This window comes from Ochotona princeps, chromosome 3 (genome assembly GCF_030435755.1).
Source record: "Ochotona princeps isolate mOchPri1 chromosome 3, mOchPri1.hap1, whole genome shotgun sequence".
In the NCBI taxonomy this organism is placed as follows: Eukaryota; Metazoa; Chordata; class Mammalia; order Lagomorpha; family Ochotonidae; genus Ochotona; species Ochotona princeps.
In genome coordinates this window covers 96,702,654-96,728,970 of record NC_080834.1, presented here as the reverse complement: position 1 = coordinate 96,728,970, position 26,317 = coordinate 96,702,654, and the positions used below count along the sequence as shown (strand labels likewise).

General features: G+C 41.0%; 1 protein-coding gene across 1 annotated transcript in view; it reads right to left on the bottom strand.

Moving 5' to 3' along the window:
• P3H2 (prolyl 3-hydroxylase 2) overlaps positions 1-26,054 on the bottom strand; it is a 147,450-nt gene extending 121,396 nt beyond the window's left edge. The window contains exon 1 of the mRNA XM_004577782.4: positions 25,240-26,054. Coding sequence (XP_004577839.2) covers positions 25,240-25,725 — 486 coding nt within the window. The 5' untranslated portion in view covers positions 25,726-26,054. The remainder of the gene's footprint in view (positions 1-25,239) is intronic.
• Between the last annotated feature and the right edge of the window lie 263 nt (positions 26,055-26,317).

Below are 26,317 nucleotides of genomic sequence, written 5' to 3'. Positions count from 1 at the left end.
GCAATGGAATAGTGGCTAAAAGTCCTTTCCTTGAGCACACCAGGATCCCATATAGGCATTGGTTCTAATCCCAGCAGCCCTACTTCCCATCCAGCTCCCTGTTTATGGTGTGGGAAAGCTGTTGGGATCTCGTACCCACGTGGGAGACCCAGAAGAGGCTCCTGCCCCTGATTTCGGATTGACTCGGCTCTAGCCATTGCGGATGCTTGGGGGGCGAGGCATTGGATGGAAGGTCTTCCTCTCTTTCCTCCTCTCTGTATATCTGCCTTACCAATAAAAATAAATAAACCTTTAAAAAATAAGAAATAATGTGTGAGACGATGATATAAAATCAAATACATTCTAGTTGGTCTAGGAATATCTTATTTCTATCAAGGAGGAAATGTGTCTGCTGAAATATTATCCAAAGGCCAAGTGTCATTTGTCACTTCATTATCAGCTCTGTCAATCTGCAATTGCTAAATATTTTTCTAAATAACAACATCCTTGGAAAGACAGACAACTGCCTCACAAAATAATTTGTGTTTCAGGTAAGACATAAATCGAAAAAAACATTCTCATAAGAGCTGCCTCGTAGTTCATTTGAATATGTTTAAAAATAAGTAGAGTAAGAGACTAGAGCATTTTACAAAGGCAGAGTGATGCTTCAGTTATCTAACATTACGGAGCCAAAACCTGCCTTACTAAGAGGAATATTCTTTCTGGAAGCCAAGACCTGAACAGTCTTTCTGGTATGTACCCTGTTCTGAAATTCATTCATTTTAAGCAATGAATTTTCCAATTAAGGCAATTAAGCATGAATAATTAGCACAAATAATCTCCCTTTCTAAAAAATGCAAATAGAAATTGAAATAACAAGGAAAAATAGTTTGTTTCCTCCCTGTCCCACATTTTCTTGTGCATTTTTCATTCTTGTTCATAGAAAAACAATCCCATCAATCACCCAGGCTCTACATTGCAGAAATCAATTAAGACACTTCCCCTTTACCATAGCATTGCTAATCATAAAAAGAGACACAATGCCTGCTAATTTCACTTTCTTACTTTCTCCTACATGTGCCTTTTCCTTTCCTTTTCCCATCATATCACCCTACATTCTACCCCTTCTTAGCATTTACCTGGATATTGTAGACAATAAAGGCATGCAGAGGATGAAGGGTGGCAGATTTGAGGGCTATAAATAAATCTGAATATCAACTCCAAATAAAAACATGGAGCAACAAATAACTAAAACCTTTGTTGTTTTAACACAGTGACAGTAGGTGGCATCCGTTTTGAATTACAGGCAGGAAATCCCAAGCTTCATCTGTCTGCAAAGTCCAGTGAATACGGGTCAAGCACTGTAAGCTTTGAAAAGGCACAAAGTTGAGTGAAAAATCGACTGCCAGTTCATCACAAAAATCGGGCCTACGCCTCTGTTTGAGTGAATAGCTAAAGAGGCCGGCCATGAAAAATAAGTGGAGATGGGAGAAAAGGGATTTGAAAAAGACATTGAGATGCTGGATACCTAAATAAGAAAAAAAAACAATACTTAGAAAAAAATTATTTAAAAAAATCCTCAGGGTTGTTGATTTCACAGATGTTGCTACCTGGGGAATGGACAAAAGTCAAGGATGGTGATGAACCACAATTCTGAAGCTGAAGTCATCAAAATAAGTACCTAGGAGGCAGGGAATAAATAGTAGACGGTACTGGTGACAAAGTGACAGGGTGTAGGGATTAAAAAATGTGATGACTACGCTCTGGACTTTTTGTCCAATTGGTTTAGTTTTGGTTTAATATGGTTGTCACCAGGGTTAGCAGTGAATGCACTGAAAATAATTAAAAGGCTGGTAGCTTTTACTAAGTTTTTCAAAGCTCATGATATTAATGTTTAATGAAAATTTCATGGCAATTGAATATTAAATGCTTCAAGTTTACATGATTCACCCAAAGATTTCAAGGAAGTCATTTAGATTCCCTTTTACATAATGAAAAAATCACCACTATGTCTAAAAAGAAAAACAGAGCTCTTCAGCATAAAGTAATTCTGAATAATTTTAGGAATATTGAGGATAATGGTAGAAAAGCTAATCATGTGATGTACGGTATAACCAAAGTTGAGAATGAGATGCACTGGATGATTAATCTCCGCTCTATTGACTGCAATCATGGAACTACATCATAGGAGAGCATAAGATTTCAAACCTTTTACAACTAAGTAAACATGTTTAATTCCATTAACTTTTTGAAGCCCCTGGGGTACTGCAAAGACACTAACTAGCAAGGTAGTACTTGATATTATTCCTTCTACGCAGCAAAGTAGAATCTTAGCCCACATCCTCACGTGTAACTCCACATCCGTTTTGAATTACAGGCAGGAAATCCCAAGCTTCAAGCTACAGTCTCTATTTAGATTTCTGCAGCACTGAGATTCTTGCGGAAGGCATCACTTTGGGAAGTTATTTTCCATTTCTCTTGTATATCTGATGTCCTTCAATTCTATGACCCTGGTTGCTGATAGCAACAAACATCACTGTGAACAGATTTGTTCTGCTTAATGAAACAATGAACCAAATTTAGAAAGCAAGTGAACACTGATTCACATTTTGTCTATAATTTCCATGGAACCCAGGCACCATTCCATAAGCACTGGGACAACGATGACCTTAGAAAAGCTGCACTAAGATCACATCCCTGATATAACAATTCAACGATGCCTGGGTAAATAGACTGACAGTGGTATATTGGGTTTCTTTCACAATTCTGCCCAGTTCAAAATAGAAATTTATAAAATGGAAAAATAAAAATATAAATCTGTGCATATATAGAATTTTGTAATTTGCAAAGCATTTAACACAGGCAAGATATGGAACCATCCTCCTAATAGTCCAAAAATAAATTCTATCAAATACAGGTATGCTTCTCTTTACTAGAAGCAGTAAAAGGTATAAAATGATTGATAAAAATGAAGCGTATAAAGTAACACGTTGGGTGAATATCCGTTCTTGTTGCCAGATTATTTTTGATTGCATAATTCTATCAAGGAAATTCTGCCACAGACAAGCTACTTATGTCATCAACATAAATAAGATGAAAATTTGCTAAAAGAATAAAACTAATGCTTTCTAAACTGATATCTACAAGTTTTAACGGCATGGCTTGCAAACATATCTAAGTCGTTCATATGCATATCCACTTTAGTATCCTAACACTCCCAACAGCTGGTTATTTTACAAACAGGGGGCATATTATTTCACTGATGGGACAGATGATAAAATTGAATCTTCAAGATTAAATAACTGGCTCACTGTTGCATAGTTATATACATAGGAACTTGAAATTGAACCATGTTTCAAAGGCAAATTATTTGAAGTCTAGAGAAACAAAGAATTCTTCAAAATCTTGACTTAGGGACCCATATCGCAAACAACAGGGTGGCACAATTGTAAACATTGCGTTTATAATTCTCCAATATCGAAGAACAATGAATTCCATCCTAAGACCTAAGAGCAGCAGCTTACGTTCAGTTTTCTCTTGAATCCCACAGTGAATGAATACAGAAGACAAAGTCAATGAAGATGTGTCAGCTAAGGCGAAAATAAGAAAATAAAAACATGCTATATTTCTAACTTACTACAATCCAAGAGAGGCAAGCGTTATGCAGTAAAAAAGACAAAAATGGCAACAAGCGCGTGTGCAAACTTCAAGTCATCTTTTCAGTGTCCTGTTTAAAATTCTAAGAATCGTTCAGTCCTTCAGCTATCTGAGAATGAGATCCAGCACTGCGGGTTAGTGTTTACATCGAGCATAAGCATAATGAAGTGGAACATAAAAACGTACATCCCAAACTGAACAAACACACCTAAGTCCTTACAACTGCCATTTTCTATAAGAATAATGAACAACCGAGACTTTTTCCAGGGGCTCAAGAAAGGAAGAAGAGAGTGTGGATATCACTTTGCATGGAAGAAAGCTTTGAAATGATTCCACACACTGTTTTGCCATTGTCTTGCCTTCTGGCTAAGAAACTATATTCATGGACCTAGCACTTTCCATGACTATCAGAGATCAGTAAATACAGAACCTCAGCAAAGTCAAAGGTTTTCAGATAAGTGGTGTGCAAAAAGTCTCCAGAAAATAAATATACAAAAACTACGTGGGTTTCGATGTAGAATTTTTGGTAGAAGAATAAACTTTTAAAATATATCTTCTCCCAATATTTTGAAACATCCTCCTGTTAAAAAGTAAAATGAACTATAATATTATCATGAAGACCCTGAAATGAAAGTTTATTACATTTTATAGGTTTATGTTGCCAACAAATAATTTCAAATCTGGACAGCAAACAGCTATGATGTCTGGCAAAAACACTGACTTTGGAATTTAAAAAAAAAACTTAACTGTTTCATAACATTGCCATGTTCTCACTGTCTTCTTAGACAAGTCACTGATTCTCAGCATTGTCATTAGAGCTCTCAGGAGCAAGGGCAGAAGTGTCTGTTAGTGTACTTTACAGACACAAAAGCATGATGCAGGAGACAGGATTGTCTTGAAATCCATCATCATTCTCACTATCCAGATACAGAGAATCAGTTCAGGAAGCGGAGTGTTAGAACCTACTTAGGCAGATACTGAATCACCGATGGGCTTCATGACTTAGAGAAACAAAAGATATCAATTGTCCCAGCATTCTTTTTCATGCAATTTAAAATCAGGAAAAAGAAAAAGGTGCTTCCTTCTGATGTACAGCTCAATGAAGAAGGCAATCAGTGATCAACATATGCACAATCAAGCTATTGATCAATCACATAGAAACATATACACACTCTAAACTTTAGTCAGTTCTCTGGCATGACTTGAAAAGTAAAGGTCCCTACTTCCTGTATACTACAGAGTAAACTTTGCACTCATTTGAAGATTCACATTTTCCACCATTCTTTCTGCTTTGTGTATTATATATATAGATATTCTTCCTTGATAGCTCAATTGTTGCTATTCCTGGTTTTCTCACAAAACAACAGACAAACTTTGGGAGTTGGTGTTACAGGAATTCAAAACAAGAATGGAATGACAGGCTGAGCGATGCTCTGCAAGAGGGCGGGGCCATTTCACAGCTACTTCACCAGCAGAAGTAGGAAAGCAGACCCTTAACAAGTTGAGATGAACTATAGCACAACCCAGTTGATCTACACTAAGTAAAGATTTATAAGTGTGGTGAACAAAAAAGTGACTGGAGGGATATTTTTGCTTTGTTTTTATTTTTCCAAGGTAAAAAAGACTTTTTTTTTTTTGCCATAAAGTATTAGCAACAAAGTTCTATCAGGCTCCTGAAGTCAGTTTCATTCCAAATAACATTCACCATTTTTATTATCATCATTATTATCATCATCATCATAATCAAAGACCATTTAATATCCACATGAAGAATTCAAGTTCTGAACAGGATATTGTGAAGGGCTGTTTTGTAAACCACGCCTTAAGCACAACTAAAAACTTGGGACAGAATCTAATAGGCAAATACATGGAAGACTCTCAGAGGTAGAAGGATGAAGGTAGGATGGTGAGTAACCATTTGAAGCACATAGTTGTGAGGTTCCCAGTCTTGCTTTTTGTCTCTAAATACATACACACCAGACTGGGTTCTGAAGAAGTTTGCAACATGGAAATGACAATAGGACCACATCCCCAAACCCTCCCCGGAACATGTTCTCTTTAACCAGAGGATGACAGAAAGTTAGGCCTAGCAGAATAGAAACATTCCTGATGTTTCTGCAATGATTTGTCTGCTCCAGACAAACAGCATGGAAAAAGTACCACACCCAAGTCACCTGCTGTCAGTCCATGGGAAAGAGATTCTGGACTTCCACCCATGCCTCCTCTTCAGTGGCGATCACGAATAACAGAAGACTTTCCAGAGATGAGAAGGGCCAGTTAAAGATATTCCTTTGATTTTTTATTTTTTATTTTTAATATTGTTTACTTAGTTGGAAAGGATGCACTCCCATGTGTCCTTGGAAGCTCATGTGGGCCCTTTGCTTAGAACTGGCTTGAGCAAATATTTTGTTTATTTTATTTACTTGTTTATTTGTTTATGTATTTTTCTTCTGCGTCCACAGAGGAGGAAAGGGAAGGGATTGCTCCAGGCTGTCAAATTACATCAGCATCCTGGGATGGTAGATGGTCAGCCCACTGCAGATTTGGTCCTCTCATATACCAGCAGGCACTGCCGGCCAGTGGTAGTTATCCTTGAAAATCTCGACCAGGCCCACAATCTGCCCTGGCTCTTGCGCGTGCCAGCTTCTGTTGGAATTGAGCCACACCCAGTCAGTACCCCATCCTGCTCTCCTGTACACCCGTGGCTGCCACAGCTTAACTCAGCCCAACCTACCCCAAGATCCAGCACTCACATATGCCAATAGGCATATGTGTTGTTGCCTTGTCCAGCCTGGCCTGCTCCCAGCCATGGTTCTTGCACTAACAATTGACAGGTACAGCCTAGCAAAGGAGTGCCCACAGTGCCCTTGCCAAGCATGTCCCCAGTCCTGGAGCTAATGCCCAAAAGAGGACAATGCAGTCCAGCTTGACATGATATGCATTTAATCCTGGCACTTGCCAACTGGAGCTGTGGCCTAATCTAGCTGGCCCGCACCAACACTAGCTCTCATGCATGCCAGTGGGTACAGCAACCCAGACCAGCCTGCCCCTCACCCGCACACCCCAGCTCCCACACTCAGTGGTCTAGCAGGGAAATCCCAATGTTCCCCCACTAGGCCCACTTCCAGCCCTGGGCCTAGTGTGTGTTAGCAAGTACTGCATTCCAATCTGAGATGGCCCATCCCAAATCCTGACACTCACCAGCAGATGCCACAGCCTGACTCAGTCTGGCCTACCTGCAGTTCCAGCCCCAACCAGTGGGTGCAGCAGCCCAGCTCAGCCTAGCCCACCCCCAGCACCAGCCCTCATGCAAATTGGTGGGTGTTGTAGTATAACCCAGCCTGGCCTGCACCCTGTCCTGGATCTTAATAGTGCCAGTGTGTGCTGAGGACTGACCCTGCTTGGCCCACCCCCAGACCTGACCCACACAGACACCAATGGCACTGCAGACAAGCCCAATCCAGCCTACTCCCACCTCTGGCTCCCATGTCCACCAGCAGGAGCTGTGGCCTAGCTAGGGAGTTGCACAGGCCTACCTACAGCAACAGATCTCATGTGCACCGGCAGGTGCTGCTAACCAAACTGACGTGGCTGGTTCCCAGCTCCAGCTCCCATCAATGGACACTGTACTCTATCCTGAATGGCCTGCACTCATTCCAGCTCTCACTGGTGGGTGCCATAGACCAACCCAGCCTGGCTCATCCCAGACCCTGTCCCTATTCAACCAGCTAGTATCTTGACCTAGCCTGGCCTGTTCCATAACCATACTGGTTGTCATGATCACCAGTGGGTGATGGAACCTAGAGCAATTTGGCCCACCCCCAGATCTAGTCTACATACATGCTGACAAGTGCTGCAGCCTTATCCAGACTGGTCTTCCCAAAGCCCCAGCCTTGCATTCACCAGTGGGAGCTACAGCCCGGCAGAGGAATCACCAGAGTTTTCCAATCTAACCCCTTTCCCAGTCCCAGGTCCCGTGCATGCTGGTAGATGGTTTGACCCAGCCTGGCATGGCCCACCCACAGTCTCAGCTCTTGCTGGTGGGTGTTTGAGCTTAGTCAAGCAGGACATAGCTCACACCCTGTCCTGGTTCTCCTGCATGCCACAGGTGTTGCGGCCAGGCCCAGCCAGCCTGTCCCCACACCCTACTCACACAATCCTAAAGAGTGCTTCAGACTTGCCTGGCCTGGTCTGATCCTTGCCCTGGCTCTTTTGTTGCTGCCCAGCAGGAGACATGGCTTAGTAAAGGAGTTTCCCAAATTCTATCAGTAGACCTGCTTCCAGCCTGATTCCATGTGTGCCAGCAGGTACAACAGCCCTGCTTAGCACGGTCTGCCTTTAGTCCCAGCCTCTGCATGTGCACATGGGGACTGCAGTCTGGTTCTGTCTGGCCTTATCCCAGCTCTTTCAGGTTGGTTCCTGTCAGATGAATTCTCTGGTCCAGCCTGGCTCAGCCTGTCAACATCCCCAGCTCTCTGCAAAAACCATTAGGTGTCGTGGTCCTCTACAGGCAAACTCACAATTCCCCTGCAGAATTTGCCCCCAGATGAAGGTATTACTCATTGTTTTGGAATATCTAGCATCATAGTAGTCTTTAAATAATGTTTAGCAATATTTAATTCAAGAATTTAACTATCCTTAATGATTTCCTGAGCAGACACCTCACCCAAGTGGGTGTAAAGCCAACCAGAAATGACATAGGCAAAAGTTTGCGAACTGAATCTGTATAGAGTGGAATACTACCAGGTTCTCAGATTTGCCTTTGAGCAGCACTCAAATCAGGCAGATCATAGCAAGACTGTAAAGTCATTATAATGAAACTCGTCTTTTTTTTCTTAGAATATCATCACACACTTTTCTTAAGATAAGTGTACCTACTTTCAATTCCTAAATGTGAATCTTACAAGCACTTGTCATGAATTTAGTTGTAAACTTCCTGGTAAACTGTAACCACAACAAAATAACATTGACTTGTTATTTCAGAAATATTTGATTCAATCCTCAGGAGAACAAATCCTAGAGACAAAATTATATTGTTGTTGTTATTAAAATATTCTATGAGTATATATCATCATGTGTGTTTTAATGACTTGACAGAGTATGTTTCCTTTGTTTTTTTCTGTTTCTAAATCATACAAAAAGAGTTTGTAATGATCCTTCTTTAAGATTATATTAAATAAAATTGAAATACAAGATAGACTAGGAAGTGTAAGATCTTTCTAGTGAAACAGTATTCAGTGATCTCATCAGTGGGTATAAGATAAACTTCCATTTCATAAAGTCATAGTTTTAGTGATTTTTGATTGTAAAGGATTTCAAATCACATTCATGTCAACACCACTGCAGTGCTTGTATCTTAAATAGAAACTCCATGTTGGGCACTTTTCTGATGCAGCAGAAATACATTCCTCTGGAGCTTTCTATTGCATTTTAGAGCAGCTGGTAGTAATGGGAATGTGTTTCCTCCTTAAGCAAGACCTTATTCTCTCTACGTTCTGTTACTTGGTATTAATACTTTAATTCCTTGTCAACTTAAAGATCAAGAATGATCTTTTCTAAACCTCTAAGAAAAGGTTCACTCTTCTTTGTTTTTTGTAGGCCCACTTATCCCTAGTTTGCTCTTTGTCATGGAACATGGCTTTGGAGACTTTAACCAACATTCTTTGTCCCTCTTAAAGATGATCTACTTAATTAATGTACCAGCAGGTTAAACATTTGTGTTGATTCCTTTAAAGTTTAACTTTAAGGTGACTTACTATTTAATGGTGAAGTGACTTACTATTTAATGGTGAAGACCAGTATTAGATGCATGGAAGTCATTAATTTCCAATAAACTTTTTTTTTCATTTTTACTTGAAAAGAAGAGAGAGACATAGGGACAGAGAGAAAGAGAGATCTCAAGATATTCCATTTACTGGTTCACTCCCCAAATGCCCATAACACAGGGTGCTTGGATGAGACAAAGACAGCAGCTTGAGATTCTATCTGGGTTTCTTATGTGGGTTGTCAGGAAACCAAGTACTTGAGCCATCATCTGTGCATTAGGAGCTTACAGCAACAGACTCAGAGCATGCATTCCTGAAACACGATGCAGACAAATGGCCACCTATCTGTAAACTTAATCAGCATTTATCTCCTTGATACTTTAAAACCTTCTATATTATCTCAACAAATTTCAGTTTCCAAAGGTGGTGCTAGCTGGCCATGTCGGTTCACTACAATATTTCAAAATCTCAATTTGGCAACAGAAGAGGTTTTGTAAACAGTCTGGTCTAATGGCATTGTTGGATTGGTGACCTTCAAGAGCTAGAAATAAACATTAGTGACGGAACCAGGATGGTGCCTAAATTGCTTGATCACCTGCCGCTTACATCAAGAAGAGTTTCAGTTGGGTATCTGTGATGAGGAGATGTTTATTAATTCCCAAACTTGGATATCTCCCAAGAGTACATGAGATTGGGATAGGAAACAGGATTAGCACTAAAAATTTCCAAATGGGTCAGTTTGTGAAAGAGATCTTATCTATTAATACCAAAGAGGAAAGTTTTAGAATGTGCTTGAACAGGGTCCATTTTTTGGAAAAACACAAGGAAAGTATACAATCTCAAGGAAATTCTAAAAGCTGAAGTTGGGAAAATGTGTTGAAGAAGGGAGCTAAGGGATTCATAGTAATAAACAGTCCCAAGTTTCTATTACAAGGATGATTATTTTTTTGGATGGTGGTGAAAAGGAGTTAAGGCGTACATGTGTAGAGTACTAAACTTGAAAACAGTTGTTCAAAATGTGCAGGCCAGTTACTTGTTTCACATATTTTCCAGTTTTCTCTATCTGTTTTCATTGTCTTCTCTATTTATCATGCTATATTTGCCTTCATTCTGTCTTTCCTCTTCCCCCAGAAGGTTTCCCTCTGCTTAGACACTAATGCAAGGAACAATATTCTGGGAGTTTTCGTTATATTGTGCTAATCAATTTCTAACAGAAATCCTGTGAAGTAGATATCAAAGACCTCATTTTCCAGATAAAAAACTTGGGTTCATGTAGGTGAGTGTTTCCATCGTCATACAACTAATAATGCTCTTTCAAGCCTTTTATTTCCCTTGGAAATTTTTACTAAGACCTATATATTACGCTTGTGAGTATTTTGCCTACTAACAGTAGGTGGAGATTATCAGTGCAAAAAAAATTATGAAATAGAATACAAAATATTCTGCCCATGCATATTTGAGAAGTGAGCATCAGTTAAAAGATCAACATTCAGAGTGTATAAGGAACTCAGAGAAAACTCAATAGTGAAGAAATGGGCATTGGATCTCAGTAGACATTTTTCAACAGAAGAATCTCACTGTCCAAGAAGTCAAGCTAGAAGAGCTGCCATCAAAAAGATAGAAAGTAACATGTTTGGTTAAGTGGTGAGGAAAATGCAACTTGTATGCATAATCATTTGGAAAACAAATCACTATGGAGGACAATAGGCAGGTTCCTCAAAAACTAAAAACAGGTCCTCCATGTAACACAGCTCTCCGTTTCCTTACACATCTAAAGGAAATGAAGTTGGAATATAAAGAGGCAAGTGTTCTATCATGTTTATTACACTGCTGGTTAGAAAAGCTGAGGCTTGGAATCAATGCATAAATCCATGGATAGATGAATGCATGAAGAACATGTGGCATGCATACACAGTCATAAAAAGAACATTTACAACAAAATGGATGGAATTCGAGGTCTTTATGTTAAGTGAAACAAACCAAACATAGAAAGAAACATTCACTGTCATGTGTGGAAATTAAGAAGAAGAAGAAGAAGCAAACAAATTAAGCTTAGAACATTCATTAATAAAGTTTAGGATGGGATGGGTAGGAAAGGAGACAGAAGCTGGATAGTCGGATGGAAGTAACAAATCTAGGGTTCCATAGCACAGTGAGATCACATGAGCACAGTGATACAGTAATATATATCATAATGAGAACTAACACACAGGCAAAAAAGATAAGGAAATGAAAATGCCTAGATTGCTTCACTGCATTGCATATATATGTTGAAATATGGCAATGTATCCCATAAACATATACAGTTAGTGCATATTAATCATAATTTTAAGAATAAAATAGTTAAAAATATTCTATTTCAAAGCTAGCTACAAGCATTGGGTTTTAAGGATTTATATAAATATACATGTATATCATATATATATATTAAAAGGAAATGTCATTTTTCTCTTTCAGGTTTTTTAGAATCAGTTTTTTAAAAAGATGTATTTATTTATTTTATTGGAAAGTCAGATATACAGAGTGGAGGAGATACAGAGAGGAAGATCTTCCATCCATTGATTCACTCCCCAAGTGGTCGCAATTGCCAGAGCTGAGCCAATCGAAGCCAGGAGCCTCCTCTGGGTCTCCCACATGGTAGTCCTCAACTGTTTTCCCAGGCCACAAGCAGTCAAGCTAGATGGGAAATGGGGCTGTTGGAATTAAAACCAGTGCCAAAACGGGATCCCGGCATGTGCAAGGTGAGAACTCTAGTCACTAGGCTACCACGCCAGGCCCTATAATTAGTTTCACAAATAAAATATATCAGGGATTCAACATGAGAGCCCAGAGTTGTGGCATAAGCGGCTGAACCATTGCCTGAAAAGGTGGAATGCCACATGGGTTACAAAAAGTTATTTGACATATGCTCAGCTGTGCAAAGTAATGGCAGGTGTGCTTATTGTCGTTCTTGCATAGCATTTATTCCATTACCTGGGATTCCAATTCCTTCCTTTCTCACTCCTCGATCTGTGCAGTTTATCACTCATGCATGACTTTCATCAGTATTTTCTTATGCTCTCCTTTCATCATCCCCCCAAATTAGGTAGTTTTATGGTAAGTTTATGCATTTCTTTTTATTATCATTTGAAAAGGAAAAGGAGAAGAGAAGAAGAGGGAAAGGAGAAAGAACAGGGAGGAAGAGAGGAGGAAGGAGAGAGAAGCAGAGGGAGTGAGAGAAATAGAGAGAACGAAGCTTCCATTTGTTCCTGTCTGAGTGCCAGCCCAGCCCAGCCGACAGGCACTAAGTGCTTTGAGTTCTTATCAGCTGCCTCACATAATACTTCATCTTATCAAGAAACACAGACTGGACTCACATCCAGGCACTCCAGGGGTCTGCCTTGTGGCATGGCAGCTTAAGTCACCACCAGCAGCCTATGGTTGCTGGTTTCAGTACTGGTTGTTCCATTTTCAACCCAGTTCTTTGCTAATGTAACTTTGAAAGCAGCAGAAGATGGCCCGAATGCTTGGGACCCTGCACCCACATGAGAGACACAAAGGAAGCTCCTGGCCCAGACCTGGCCATTGTAGTTGTTTAGAGTGACCTGGAGTAACAAAATTATATTTCATTTAAGAAATGTACAAGGTTAGTGAAGTTACAGCTCATTGGATTGACCTGTGAAATAAAATGATGATGTTTGATGACTGTAATTGTTAGTAAAATTCTCCAAAATGTATATTATCACACAATGATTTTTGTCAAGCCTCACAGTAGTCTATGGTTTTCAAAATATATGATCAAATTTCTCCTTAGAACTATCTTACACTTGATTGAGATCATTTTAGGCTTTTCCATTGTCTCTATTTCTTTCTTTTTTAAAACAACCATTATTTTTATTAGAAAGGCATATTTACAGAAAGAAGGAGATACAAAGGAAAAGAGATTTTGTCTGCTGGTTCACTCTCCAAGTGGCCACAACAGCCAGAGTTGATCTGATTCGAAGCCAACAGCCAGGAGCCAGGAGCTTCTTCTAGGTCTTCTACAAGGTTATAGGGTCCCAAACGTTTGGGCCATCCTCTACTGCTTTCCCAGGCCACAAGTAGGGAGCTGGATGGAAAGTGCAGTAGCTGGACACAGAGCAGTGCAGTGGAACCCTGGCATGTGCAACACAAAGATTTAGCCACTGAGCTATCTCTATTTCTAATCCTGCTTTTTCCTACGTAGATGTCATAAATTACCAGTATTTAAAACTGGCATATAGCATAGATTTTTTACTCTTTCAGCATCGAATTCCATCAATATGAAACAAAAGGTTGCTGAAATGGCACTACATAATTAGGATCAATATCATAGCTTTATGCATATTTCTTTCCTTCAATGAATTGTGATGCACTTGAAAGAAAGCAAAATATCTTATTTATCTCCAGGGTCTCCAGGGTCTAGCAGTGAAGTTACATCTAAAAGGGCCCACTTCATTATTTGATTGCTGTCTGTGAAACTAATACCCTTTAATGCAAATTAACCGAGAATATTATGTATTGTTAGTCTCTTTCCATTTGGTTTGTTCTGGGATTCTAGCAAGAGATTATATCATTTGATACATGCTCAGTGCTGCGCATATTGAATCTCTCCACAAGATGACTGTCTTTTCTCTTTGACTAAGAAAATTGATTAGCTCTAAAACACGGTCTTTAGTAAGGCAGACGTCTCATGATACTCATTGGAAGACTAAAATGACTTCCAAATTGCTAGTTTTCCTGTGCAGTCATGGATCTAAAGGGTGTAACACCCAACTTTGGTTGGTTTGTTTTTTGTTTTGTGTGTGTGTGTGTGTGTCTGTCTGTGTGTACAGCAGGGGTGAAGGCTGTGTAGAGGTGTATTCTCTTTTCATTCCTAAGACCCTATTAGACTTTAGTTACATTGTTCTTGCTTTCCTACAGTTAGTACTTAATTTTTCTCCTCTCCTCTCTCTCTCTCAACTATTCAGGCTTTCTACTGAACTTCTCTCTTTTTTTTTATCACTTTCTAGAATTCTGTGAATTGACATTTTTTGGCTTGAGTCAAGCTGAGTCTTTCTAAGAATATTTGTAACATGAAACTAATCCTAGGAATTTAAGAGTTGTAGTGGATTACTTTTAAATGACTGGATTTAGGCAGTTTTCAAGTTGAATCAGAACTACACTAATGGTAGAGCCTGATATTCACAACTAAGAAGTGAAGGTATCACTCAAAGGATCTTTCCTGTCACACTAGGTCAATAAACAGGAAGAGGCCAGATCCTTTAGTGCATTCTTCCAGCAGAATGATAGCAGCGTTGAGGGACCAGCTACAAAATATGAGTTCAGGCTCTTTTCCCAACGGATTTCTCCTCTTAACAATGTCAAGTTGTAGCCTAATTTTTTATAAATATCATAATTTATCAGTGGTCATTTTGTCATCTGATATGCATTGCTAAAACTGCAAATAATACTTTAACTTAGGCATCCAGTTATCTTAAATACAGCTTAAATCAGTGGGCAAACTGATTTAAACTGGAGCAATTTTGACCTCTGAGGAACATTTTTGCAAGTCATGGGACATTTTTTTATCATCACAGCTTGGATTTGGAGTGAATGTGTGGCTACTGGAAATCAGTCATGATGCTAACCATCAGCAAAGGATTACTCATCCCAAATTCTCAGTACATCAAGGCTGAGCAGCCCTGGCTTGTATGTATGCCTGTTGTCCTGAAAACCTGCATACACCACTGTTTCATTGAATTCTTGGTAATGCTATTAAAACTATGGATGTAAAAGTCTCTGTCCACTCCCTCCCTCTCCCAAAAAAAGCCTTTGTCCCCAGTGACATTTGCAAATGACTTATCAGAATCAAAGGCTAATTGATAATCCTAAACTTGATCTGAAAAATACTCATAAGAAATAACTATTTAGTATGAGAAGAATCAGTACAGTGCACTAAATTTGTTTGGGACAATACAATTTGAACTTACGTTTAAAATAGCTAAATCTGATTCTAAGGTAGTTTTCTTTATTTGGATGGTTAATTGTGTGTTGATTTCTCCATGCAAACCATCTGACCTTGGCAGAATTGAAGCTAAAAAGTCAGCATTCAAGCAAAAGGAGTAAACAGAATTGGCTCAATTAACCTTCCTGGGCTTCAGCACTTGCTAGCATCTTTTTTCCTGCATTGTATTAATTTTTATTTTATTACATCTTTTGTTTTTATCCATTTCTTTCCAGGTTCCCAGTATAATTATGCTACAGTTTCCAGCAGTGTCCTGTTACTTGCACAAAAACTGACCCTATTATTTGCAGATAATGAATGCCAGGAGGACCCATTATTTTAGTCCTGAACTTCTGGAAATTTTGACAGCTTGGATCTCCCACATTCTGGCTCTTACGACTTCTTTTCCCTGCCAAAGAAGATTCTTTACCTCATTCATTTTCATCAGGCTTACTGAAGACCAGCAGTCATCAAAGCTCCCATTTCTGTTTTTCTTGCAGAAATAGTCAGAATAGTAGGCAAGAATTAATAGTTCATCCCATGCTGATGGCTTTTATTTTTCAGTGTCTTTTTAACTGGTAAATAATGCATGTGACGTACTATGTGTTTCCTTTTACTTTTCTTGAGTTTGTGGTTTCAGCATGGATCTTAAAGTAGTGCCAGTCAATGTCACAGACGTCAAAGTCAGAATTCTTGTTTTTAACTCTGAATCTTACACTAAATTTCTGAGTAAATTTGGACAGATCTATTCTCTTTGGGATTTTCTTTACTATTGTAAAATGTAATGATAAGAAGTCTAACGTTTTGTGACTGTGGCATGGTTCAGTTGTAAAGATGAGCAGTATGATGGACAGATGTCCTCTGTATTCAACCAGAGCAACTTTCCTGTGATTTAAATCATAATGCTCTTCACTGTTAACTTAAACTTCATATCTGGAAGCACTAAAAGCAGGCCCTCTAAAACAGGTCTATTTTATGCATAACTTTTCCTATGAAACCTATTCTTGGCTCTTCCTATTCTGTTCTTGGAAGTGACTTTTCCTTTCTTGTAACTTTCAAAGAGAGGCAGGATATTGGAAAGAACTCTAATCATCTAATTTTACTCTTTACCTGATGTATGAATTCTCAGCATAAAAATTATCCTTGACTTTATCAGCCTCAAAGTCACTGTGCTTGAAATAAGCTGGTCAATCCACAGAAAATTTTCATGAAGCTCATGGGAGAAAAAGAGACTTGCCACAAGGTTTACTACCCTTAGGACTAAGTTACTTCCTTAATTATCATGCAACATTGAGAGTAGCATCCTCTAATTTCTTGTCATAATTGATACTTCCCTCCCCCCACCCAAGACTTGGAATTATAATCATATATGTACTTAAATCCTTTATATTAGACATGACCTTTATTAGGGTAGGACATTCTTTCTTTATTATAAAGGGAAAAAGAGAAAGAGAAAATTGTTCAACTGCTGGTTGACTCTGCAAATACCCATAAGAGTCATAGCTGGACCTAATAGGAGCCAGGAACATGGAATTCAACCCAGGACACCTAGATAGTAGGGACCCAAAGTACCTGAGTCAACACTGGGAGCTAATCATGGTGCACATTAGCTGAAATTTGGAATAAAAACTCAGGCTGGGACTCAAACACAGATGCTATAATACGCGAAGTGAATATCTCAAGGTATCATAAATACAGTGCAAATGCCCAACCAAGGGGTCTTGTTTTAGTGTGTTTCTTACAAACACCAGTTAATGGCAACGTCACAAATGTTAAGAGAGAGCTTGGTGCACAATGGATCATGCAGTAGCATCAATTTCTCCAAGAGGGTCTTTTTTTTTTTTAATTTTCTTTTTCATTACTTTAGTGATGATTAATAACCAATGATGCATTGGTCATTCTGTAAATGTTGTTTAACTTCATGCTGATGCAAATTTTCTCTTTTTCTCTCTTTTGTGGACTGTGTTTTCTGGATCTGCATTTAAGAGAGTCTGTAATAGAAGTGTAGCAGAAACAAATATGTGGAGACATAGTACAGTATATCTTTCTGCGTCCAGACCAAAGATGAATTTCCAGTGAAACTGCTGAATACACCCTAACAGTAGGATGCTGGACTCTCTGACATTGCCCATGCCTACAATGTTTGGAAAAACTTCAACAGAAGAATGATGGACTTCTGACTGTTCTGAAGGATTACCCAATGTAATACTAGAGGGGAAATCAATGGGGTCTGGTGAAGGGGTGGGGAGAGGGACAGGAAATCCCAGAGTCTATAGAATTGTACCATAAAATAATAATAGTAATAATAATAGTAAATGAATTAATTTTTTTAAAAATAGGGACCTTTGGCTATTACATTCCTTTTTTAAAAAAAATAGATGTTCTCAAGTATTTTTAGTAATTTTTCTTTAGATTTAAAAAGATATTGGAAAATATAGTTACAGGGAATGAGAGACAGAGAGAGCGATAGAGAGATCTCCCATCCACTGGTGCATTCCTCAAATGGTGGCCATAGCCAGAACTGGGCCAGTATGAATCCAGGAACCTCATCAGGGTCCCACATATGAGCAGAGCAGCCCAAGCACTTGAGACGTTCCCTGCTGCTTTCCCAGACATTTCTGCAGGGAGCTGGATCAGAAGGGGAGCAGCTAAGATTTGAATCCACACCTTCATGGTACATTGGTGCTGTAGGCAGAGAACTATTCTACTATGTCTCAGGGCAAGTTCCCGGATTATTTAGATTCTGATTTTAATTCTTCTACCTAATTGTATTAAATTAAAGCAACCCATTTTTATTTTGGGGCCTTATTTTCCTTTTTGTAATAGGAACAATTGTTGATAAACATAGCTGGAGAAAAATGAAGAGCTAATGGCCAATATCTCTGTCTGACTCATGCCCAACATCTAGGGCTGGCAGGAGGTGGGGCTTAAGGACATAAAGAGTTCTAAAAACTAGATACACATGATATGCAAATTAAAGACAACATTCTATAAAATTCACGTCATCAGGATCAAACATACTGAACTTGCCTCTAATGTTACCTTCTTTCTCTTCACCCTTTGGTCATCTCAAGTCCCTCATTTTCACATGCACTTTCACTGTGTACACCACAAAATGGACAGTATATGGGCAATGGGTACGGGAAAGCAAGGAAATAAGTATAGAAAACCGTACAGTACAAAAGACCAGAAAGGAAAGGTCAAATGAGACCAGCTTCTTCCAAGCACAGTCTTCAATTCACTTCAGTACTAAAAATACAACATTACACACATAGTATTAGGCATACCATTCAGAAATATCTTTTTAAAAGCCATTTGAAAAATGATGGCCAGGTCTGGCAGAATTTCATAGTTAGGAAATTAGACGGCAGGCACAAATGGATAAAACAAGACAGAAAAAGAATTAGAAAGGAAAGCTGAATGGAAAAAAAGACAGGAAAACTTATTGCTCTAATGAGAAACGCAAAATTTTCCACCAGACAGCTATGACTCTTGGCGGAATGACTTCCGTGTCATATGAATGAAAACGCCTGATAGAAAGGGCTGTCCACATGGGTATGTCCTTTGCTCTGACCCTGAAGCCACTGCAGGTTTCAGCTATAGGACTGATCTGCCAGATTACCACCAGGAGGTAGCCATGCCATTACATACAGCGTGGGAAGGCATAAGGCTGTAGATGAAATTCTCATATACTGGACCCAGATCCACTTGTTGGCCCTTCTCAATTTGTCATGTATCCTGTGGGGCCCAGTGTCACTATATGATAATGACCTGTTTAGCTATAATGTTTTCATAGTTCCAATAACTCCATCCCTACACTTCCTAGATCATATGTTTTGAACAAAATTGTTTTCCCTTCCTTTCATTCTCCTACTTTACTCCCCATAAACAATTTGGCCTGAAGATGCTCTCTTAGAGTTCCCTCCAGTTCAAAAACATGTGATCCTAAAATCCACAATGTACTCAATTCTTTTATAATATAAAATGACCATTGTTACAGCAAACTAGTGAATCTTCACTTTCAGTGAACCTAACCACCCTACAGAATTTATCAGATCCCATCTGTGAAGCAATATAAACTTCCATCAAACATTTCAAAACAGAATTCCACACAGCTACCGCCCTTCAGAATTTTTCAGTGAGCAAATGACATTAGTGGAATGCATTTGAATCTCAAAGATGGGATCTCTGAGATTCAGACTAGCAGTTTACTACTTTCCCTTACTAAAAGCTGCAGACAAATCCCTGATGCTCCATATGAAAACAGGAGAATGCTGGTATGGATTTGCGGCCCTCTTCTACACCTAGGTAGCCCTCACTGCTTAGGAGGCAAAGGCTAAAGAGCTGATTTGGCATTCCAATGGACAGCAAGACTACCTATGAAGAGACAATTGTGCTTCTGTATCCACAGCACATAGCATCCGAGAACGAACCAGGTATAGTTCTGTCAGGTTTCCTCTGTAAGAAGCTGGGAATAAAGATAGTGACATTTGCATAATTAAAGCACCCAAAAAAAAGTTTCAACTGTGAGAGAGGAAAAAACGTCTCCTGAAGAAATCACCATTAAAAAAACCAATTTCAAAACAGCTTCTTGACAGAAGTGTACATATTCCACACACGGTTAAGCAAAAAAGGCTTAAACATTAGATTCAGAAATGTTTTCTATTTTGACCTAGCAGGATTCATGTAACGCAACTGTGAAATGTTTTCATTTCTTTTTCAAGGCATTCATTTTAAAAGCGGAAATGCAGTCAACAGGCTAGGAGTGGGGAAATTCCTTAAAGCTACTGTTTTTTTGTTTTTTGCTTTTTGTTCTTTTACTTTTCTGTAAATCACTAATAAAAAGATTATGTTGGAGATAAAGGGAACTTAGGGTCTCCTGAGGGAGACAGGATGGCCTAAATTAATTGCATTCCTCAGCAAACCCCACCCCCTTTAATCCTGAAAAGCAAAGCAAAGGTCAAATGGCATACAGCATCAACTCAGAAACAAAACATGCAGAGGCAAGCTTTTATAAAGCAGAAAATAAACAGCAGGAGTTCCTTGCTGTTTCTTAAGTAGGCAGAAACCATTTCTGGTTATAAAGGACACAGACTATAAGGTATCTTTATTATATTTGGTTAAAGTCTACAAACACACAAGAAAACTGGAACATTGTGTCAAGGAATTTCTAAAGTAGTATCACATAATAAGAACGAAATCAGAAAAACAAAATGGTAAAGGTTTGCAACCTCAGTCAAAAACTGTGAGTAGAAAGCACCGGGAAGTCTAGCAGTCCACAGTTCTGTGCATATAACATTCTTTCCCACTTCCAGGCAGGGAACCAAATAACCAATATGAAAAAACCTCCTGCAACTGAACAGAAAGATTTCTCAGAAATATTGCAGGCACAGAGAATCAAGCTTCGATTCTTTCAACCAAGATGAACTGAGCATTTACTTCTATCACCCTGAGTTAAGAAGTATCTGGAGTGAATATGGTAGCTGATGACCTAACTGAGAACATGGAATCTCAAATCAAATAAATCAAATATATTTTTTAAAGATGTGTTTACATAAGTTGACTTACCTGAAAGCTAACAAGAGAGTGTGCACACAAGGGAGAGATTCCATACATGTCCCTGAAATGTTCACAAGCGCCAGGGTTGCACCAGGGCAAAGCCAAGAGCCTGCAAGTCATTCTGGGTGGCAATGTCCCACAGCGAGCATTGGCAGAAAACCGGAATCAGAAGTGAGTGGAGTGGGGACTCAAATCCTGGCACTGAGGTATGGGATGGGAATCCCAACTGGCATTGCCAATGTGTACCTCAAATCATATTTGTTAATGTCCCTGATGATTCACAAATCAGTTACCTAATAAACAGACCTGAAAACTTCTACTTTAAGAGATAGAAAAATAACCTTTCATGGTGCTAAGAATTCTCAGCAGTGATTACGCCAATTATCCATAACAAGATTAAAAATCAATGAAAGAGAATAAATCATTACTACAAGTTTTCAGCAATGGGAAATGTTAGCAGTTCTAGCAGCATTGCAAGAGGGCCTCATAAAATTAGGTAAATTTGTAAAAAAGGAAAACAATAATGGGAAAAAATGGAAGGTAATAACCATCAGTAGTAAGAAACACATCTCGAGTTTTTATTGAAAACTAAATTCTCAGCATTTTTGTTCTGAGCATTTTTATACCAATTATCTTAAACTTAACGCAAAGCAAGAAGGTAGATCCTATAATTTCCTTATTTTGCAGAGGGTAGAACTGAAGTTCAGAAAACTTATATAATTTGTTCATAGACACTTAACTGGAGATTGGGAAAGCCGAACAAAGATCCCAGATCTTTCTTATTCTAGAGTCTACCTACTCCAAGGTAGAACAAACAAGCCAAGAGAAGCAAAAGTGTCAGCTATGAGACAAAGCACCCATTGTCCCCTTTGGCTAGAGGGTGGCAGGGCTTGGGGCGGTAGGTCTGGGAAAAATGAGGGGAAACCAGGCTACAAATACTAAGATAGCAAGGGAAATTCACTGGAAGTCTCTGGGTAGAGAATGCAAGATATAACTATATTTTACAATTGCAAATGATAAAAATCAAAAATGTGAAGAGTTTCATCCTGCATTAACATAAAAAGTCTGGCTAGATTACCACTTCATAAATCATTCAGAGCCAAGTCTCAACAGGCCAAAGCTTGCGAAAGGCTCTAGAGAACAGCCTCTGAGAGGAATTCAGTGAGTGCCCATGACCCCACTAGGAAAGGAACTGCACATCCCTGGAGCTGTCCAAACCTGGCATCAGGATGCCCCTGGGGACTGTAGCATTCTGACCCCACAGGCGGTGGGCACAGGACGCCTGGGGATCAGACACCCTCAGAGCCCAGACAGCTACCTCCCAGACTGTGTTCATCACTTGTGACACTGAGCAAATACTTTCCTTTTCTGAATCTCCTTTTCCTCATCTATAAAACGAAAAATTGACTCGCCAGGTTTCCCAGTTCGCACTTTTCAATCCTTCCCTCCCAACACACTACCCTTAAAAGATAAATTTCTATCGGCAGCCCACCAGCCAAGACATTGGGCACAAACAACACCTCCTGAGTTCTGCAGTTTGTAAACCTCCCAGAATTAGTCCTGGGCCTTTCTGGGTCAAAGCCTCTCATGATCGGTTCTGAAAAGCTTCTTTAAACATGTTAGCTGTACTTTCTTAGCTGTCCCAAGTCTCCCCATTCTCATGGAAGATAATTTAGCCTGGGGTTATCTTTTTTAGTGCACACTGGATTACTGTTGTCAAAAGCATTTCAACGGTGTAAGGCAGCGGGACCATATCCAGATTCGTGTAGTGCTCCTTATCCTAACAGTGAGGAATGAATACCCAAGGATCCAGATCTGTCAGAGCCTCCAGCTATATCTTTCTTTCAAAGTTTTATTTCATTGTCACAAGGTGGTTTGTGTATGTGTGTGGGGGGGCGGAGACAGAGAGAGACAAAAAGACATTTGAAGAAAGCTAAACAAATAGTAACATTTTGGGATTGTTGAGGGAAGGTGAATACTTTCAGAGCAAAGAATTATGTTGTATTTTTTTTTTTTAGGTATTTGCAATCTCTAGCCATCAAAAGTAGTTTTCCAATTGAGTAAAACTACTTCTTGCTTAAGAGATTATCAGTGTGGGCCTGGCATGATAGCCTAACAGCTAAAGTTGTGAACTTGCACGTGCCAGGATTCCATATGGCTGCCGGTTCTAACCCCAGAGATCCCACTACCCAACCAGCTCCCTGCTTGTGGCCTGGGAAAGCAGTCAAGGACGGCCCAAAGCCTTGGGACCCTGCATCCATGTGTGGGAGACCTGGAAGAAGCTGCTGGCTTCTGGCTTCATATCAGCTCAGTTTTGGCCGTTGGGGCCATTTGGGGAGTGAATCAACAGATGAAAGATCTTCTTCTCTGTCTCTCCTTCTCTCTCCATATCTGACTTCCCAATAAAAATAAAATACATCTTATTTTTAAGTGAGAGATTATCTGTAGTGTGGATCGGAGGAGCTTCACTTATCAGGTGCAAAGTACGACATGGGGAGAAGATGCAAAGCTTATCCTGCACCCAGCAAACTGCTGATAGGAAAGATATTAACACATGAAGTCACAAATGTTTGAAAAAGCTTCATGAGCTAATCAGACAACCCCAACAGTTCCCCTTACCGATGTGCCTATGTGGGGTTGATTTCTGTAATCAGATGTTTGTTAAAAACCTAAATCACTGACACCTATGGCTTCCCCTCCTGTGACCTCCCACCAGTGGACAGGAGCAAGGCAAAGGCTGACCAGCACGGATACCACAAGGATGCAAATGTAACGACAGAATCAAAGAAACCCACATATGGACACTCACCAACCACATGGTTGTTTATTTTCACAGGATCAAGTATGAGTGTGTATTCCTTATCGGAGCTAAGAAAAATCTGTTCAAGATGCATGACAGAAGTCTCGGCAGGGTGGCCACCCTCACATGTCAGACTCCAGCGAGGACCTGGCTACTGGGACCACCCACATTGTGCTTTGGGAACAAGTTCATGACATCTCTGTTGGGCACCTCAGGTACCGTCTGCCCAGTATGGCCTGGTTTTTTTTAGGGCCAACAAACCTGTGTCATTTCCTTCAGGAAATGAGTTATCCTTCATACATGTTTCAGCAAATCTAAGGAAGCAGAAATAAACCCTAAAAGGTTGGGGGATTGCCCCTCACTTTCCGTCCCAGACACTAGTGTAGTGAACTCCAACATCTTACAGCATGCTGGGAGAGGATCGTCTCAACTGTGATTCTGAGAATTCCACAGAAAATGACAAACCTACAAGAGCCCCACATTCCCTAAGAGGCAGAAACCCGTGGGAGGAGCTGCAAAAGGCATGTGGGTATCCGTACAAGGTGTGTATTTCTCCTTTCCTCCGAAAAGCAGTCTGGACTATTGGTTGCAGTCATCATACGGTCCCCAAGAGGGCCACTGTGCCAGCAGCTCTTGAAGAGACTTCTGACATATTAACATGGGAAGTCAGAATGTTTGGAGGAGGGGAAGAAATTCATAGCAACATGTGGATGAGTAGAACTCATTCTAAATTCTCCTCGATGACGGTATTAAATATTTCTTCCATGCCATGGCTGTGGGAAGGATGCCAATATATACTGGATATCTCCTGACACTAATTTCAGGCAAGTTACACACACGCGACAGAACCGGAAGGAACACACCAGGCGTGTGATAGCCACCAGCGGAGTCTAAAGCAAGTCTTCAGAGATGGGAAGCATCCATCAAGGGAGACGGGATAGGCACCTGCAGAAGGAGCACTTGCCTCACAGCGTCTAGCCCCTCCAAGACTACCTTCTCTCCACCTTTGGACTTCACACTGTTCTTGTCGACGTGGAAAAGAGAAACATTTCTTTAGAAGTATACTTCCTATACTGTGATCTTAATATTTTATTTTCAACTTCCTTCAGAAAAGAGGTGCCGGCCACAGTGTACAGGACATGAAGGAGTGGAGACAGAAGAGAAATGGGTTCTAGGTGGGCCAAGAAAGCACCTGTGAGAGAAGCAGAACTAGACCCACCTGGGACAAAGCACGGGATGAGTGCTATCAGAACAGCCCTGCTCTGGAGGGTGGAAAGGATGCTGAGAGAGAAAAGGATTTGCCCAAGTTCATGTAGTGCTGGTGACAGAGCTCAGCGCTCCTGCCACAGGTACCCAGGTTCACACACGGGAGACAGAGACGTTTAAAGAGACCAGAACTGAAAGACTGGAGGACAGAATTCTAGGAGCAAATTGACAGGAACTCAGGAGCCGCGGCAGTGTGGGGCGTCGGGTGGGGAAGCGCGCGTTGTGGGTACCTTGACGTAGGCCCGTTGCAGGTAGTTGTAGGGCACTCTGCGTTGGAAGTCACTCCGCACATCCTCGCTGACCCGGTGGCGGGACACAGGTCCCCCGAGGCGCTGGGTCTCACAGCTACGGTAGCAACGCGCCCGCTCGAGCAGCGCGCGGAAGAAGGGCAGCTCAGCCCCAGGGCCGGTCCCGGGGGGCGCCAGCGGGCGGCGCGCGGCGCAGTGGCGCGTACAGCGCGTGCGGATGTGCCGCAGGCGCCGGTAGCTGCTTAGCGCCGCTTCCAAGTCGCGCACCGCTTGCTCGTAGTCCCCGCTGTAGTAGGCAGCCACACCGCTGGCGTAGAGGAGGTCGAAGGGCTGCAGAGGCCCGCGCTCCGGCTCTGGATCCCCGCGCCCGCTGTCCGGGGGGTCGCCCCACAGAGGAGGCGGTAGCAGCAGCAGCAGCAGCAACAGTAGCAGCAGCAGCAGCGACGGCGGCCAGATGCGCTCCCGCATCCTCTGCCGGGAAGAGGCGCGGGACCACCACGCTCCGAGACGGCTCCGGGGCTTCTTGCGTCCGCCCCCGCCCCCGTCCCACCTCCGAGGACAAACACTCTGGCCAGGCCGCGATCTGGCTGCCCCGACAGGCCCAGGTGACTGCCGGCGCTCCGCGGACTGAGAGGCGGAGGCTCTGCCCAGCCGGCCGCTCTTAAAGGGACGCCCACAGCTCACACGCTCCTCCTGCTGCCCGACCTCAGCGAGCAGCTCTCCCAGGCTCCTCGCTGCAGCGCCGGCTACTGAGTTGCAATCTTAACGGCCAATGGGAAACCGGGCGCTGTTTGGAGCCAACTCCAGAAGAGGAGAAGAGGGTCCTCTAAGATTCTACCCCATGACCTCACAATTTTCAGTGCACTTTATCTTCAGATGAAGGCACCACAGGGGATATGCGTCCTGTTCATGAGGAGTAGAGTTCACAAAAGTCAGGTTTCTAGAGCTGAGAATGAGGAACGGTCAAGCTGACTGAATCCTGGCCCTTTGGAACTATGGGTGCTACCTTCGGTGAGGGTCAACTCCCCTCCCTTGCCTCCCAGTGGGCTTCTGGGCGTGG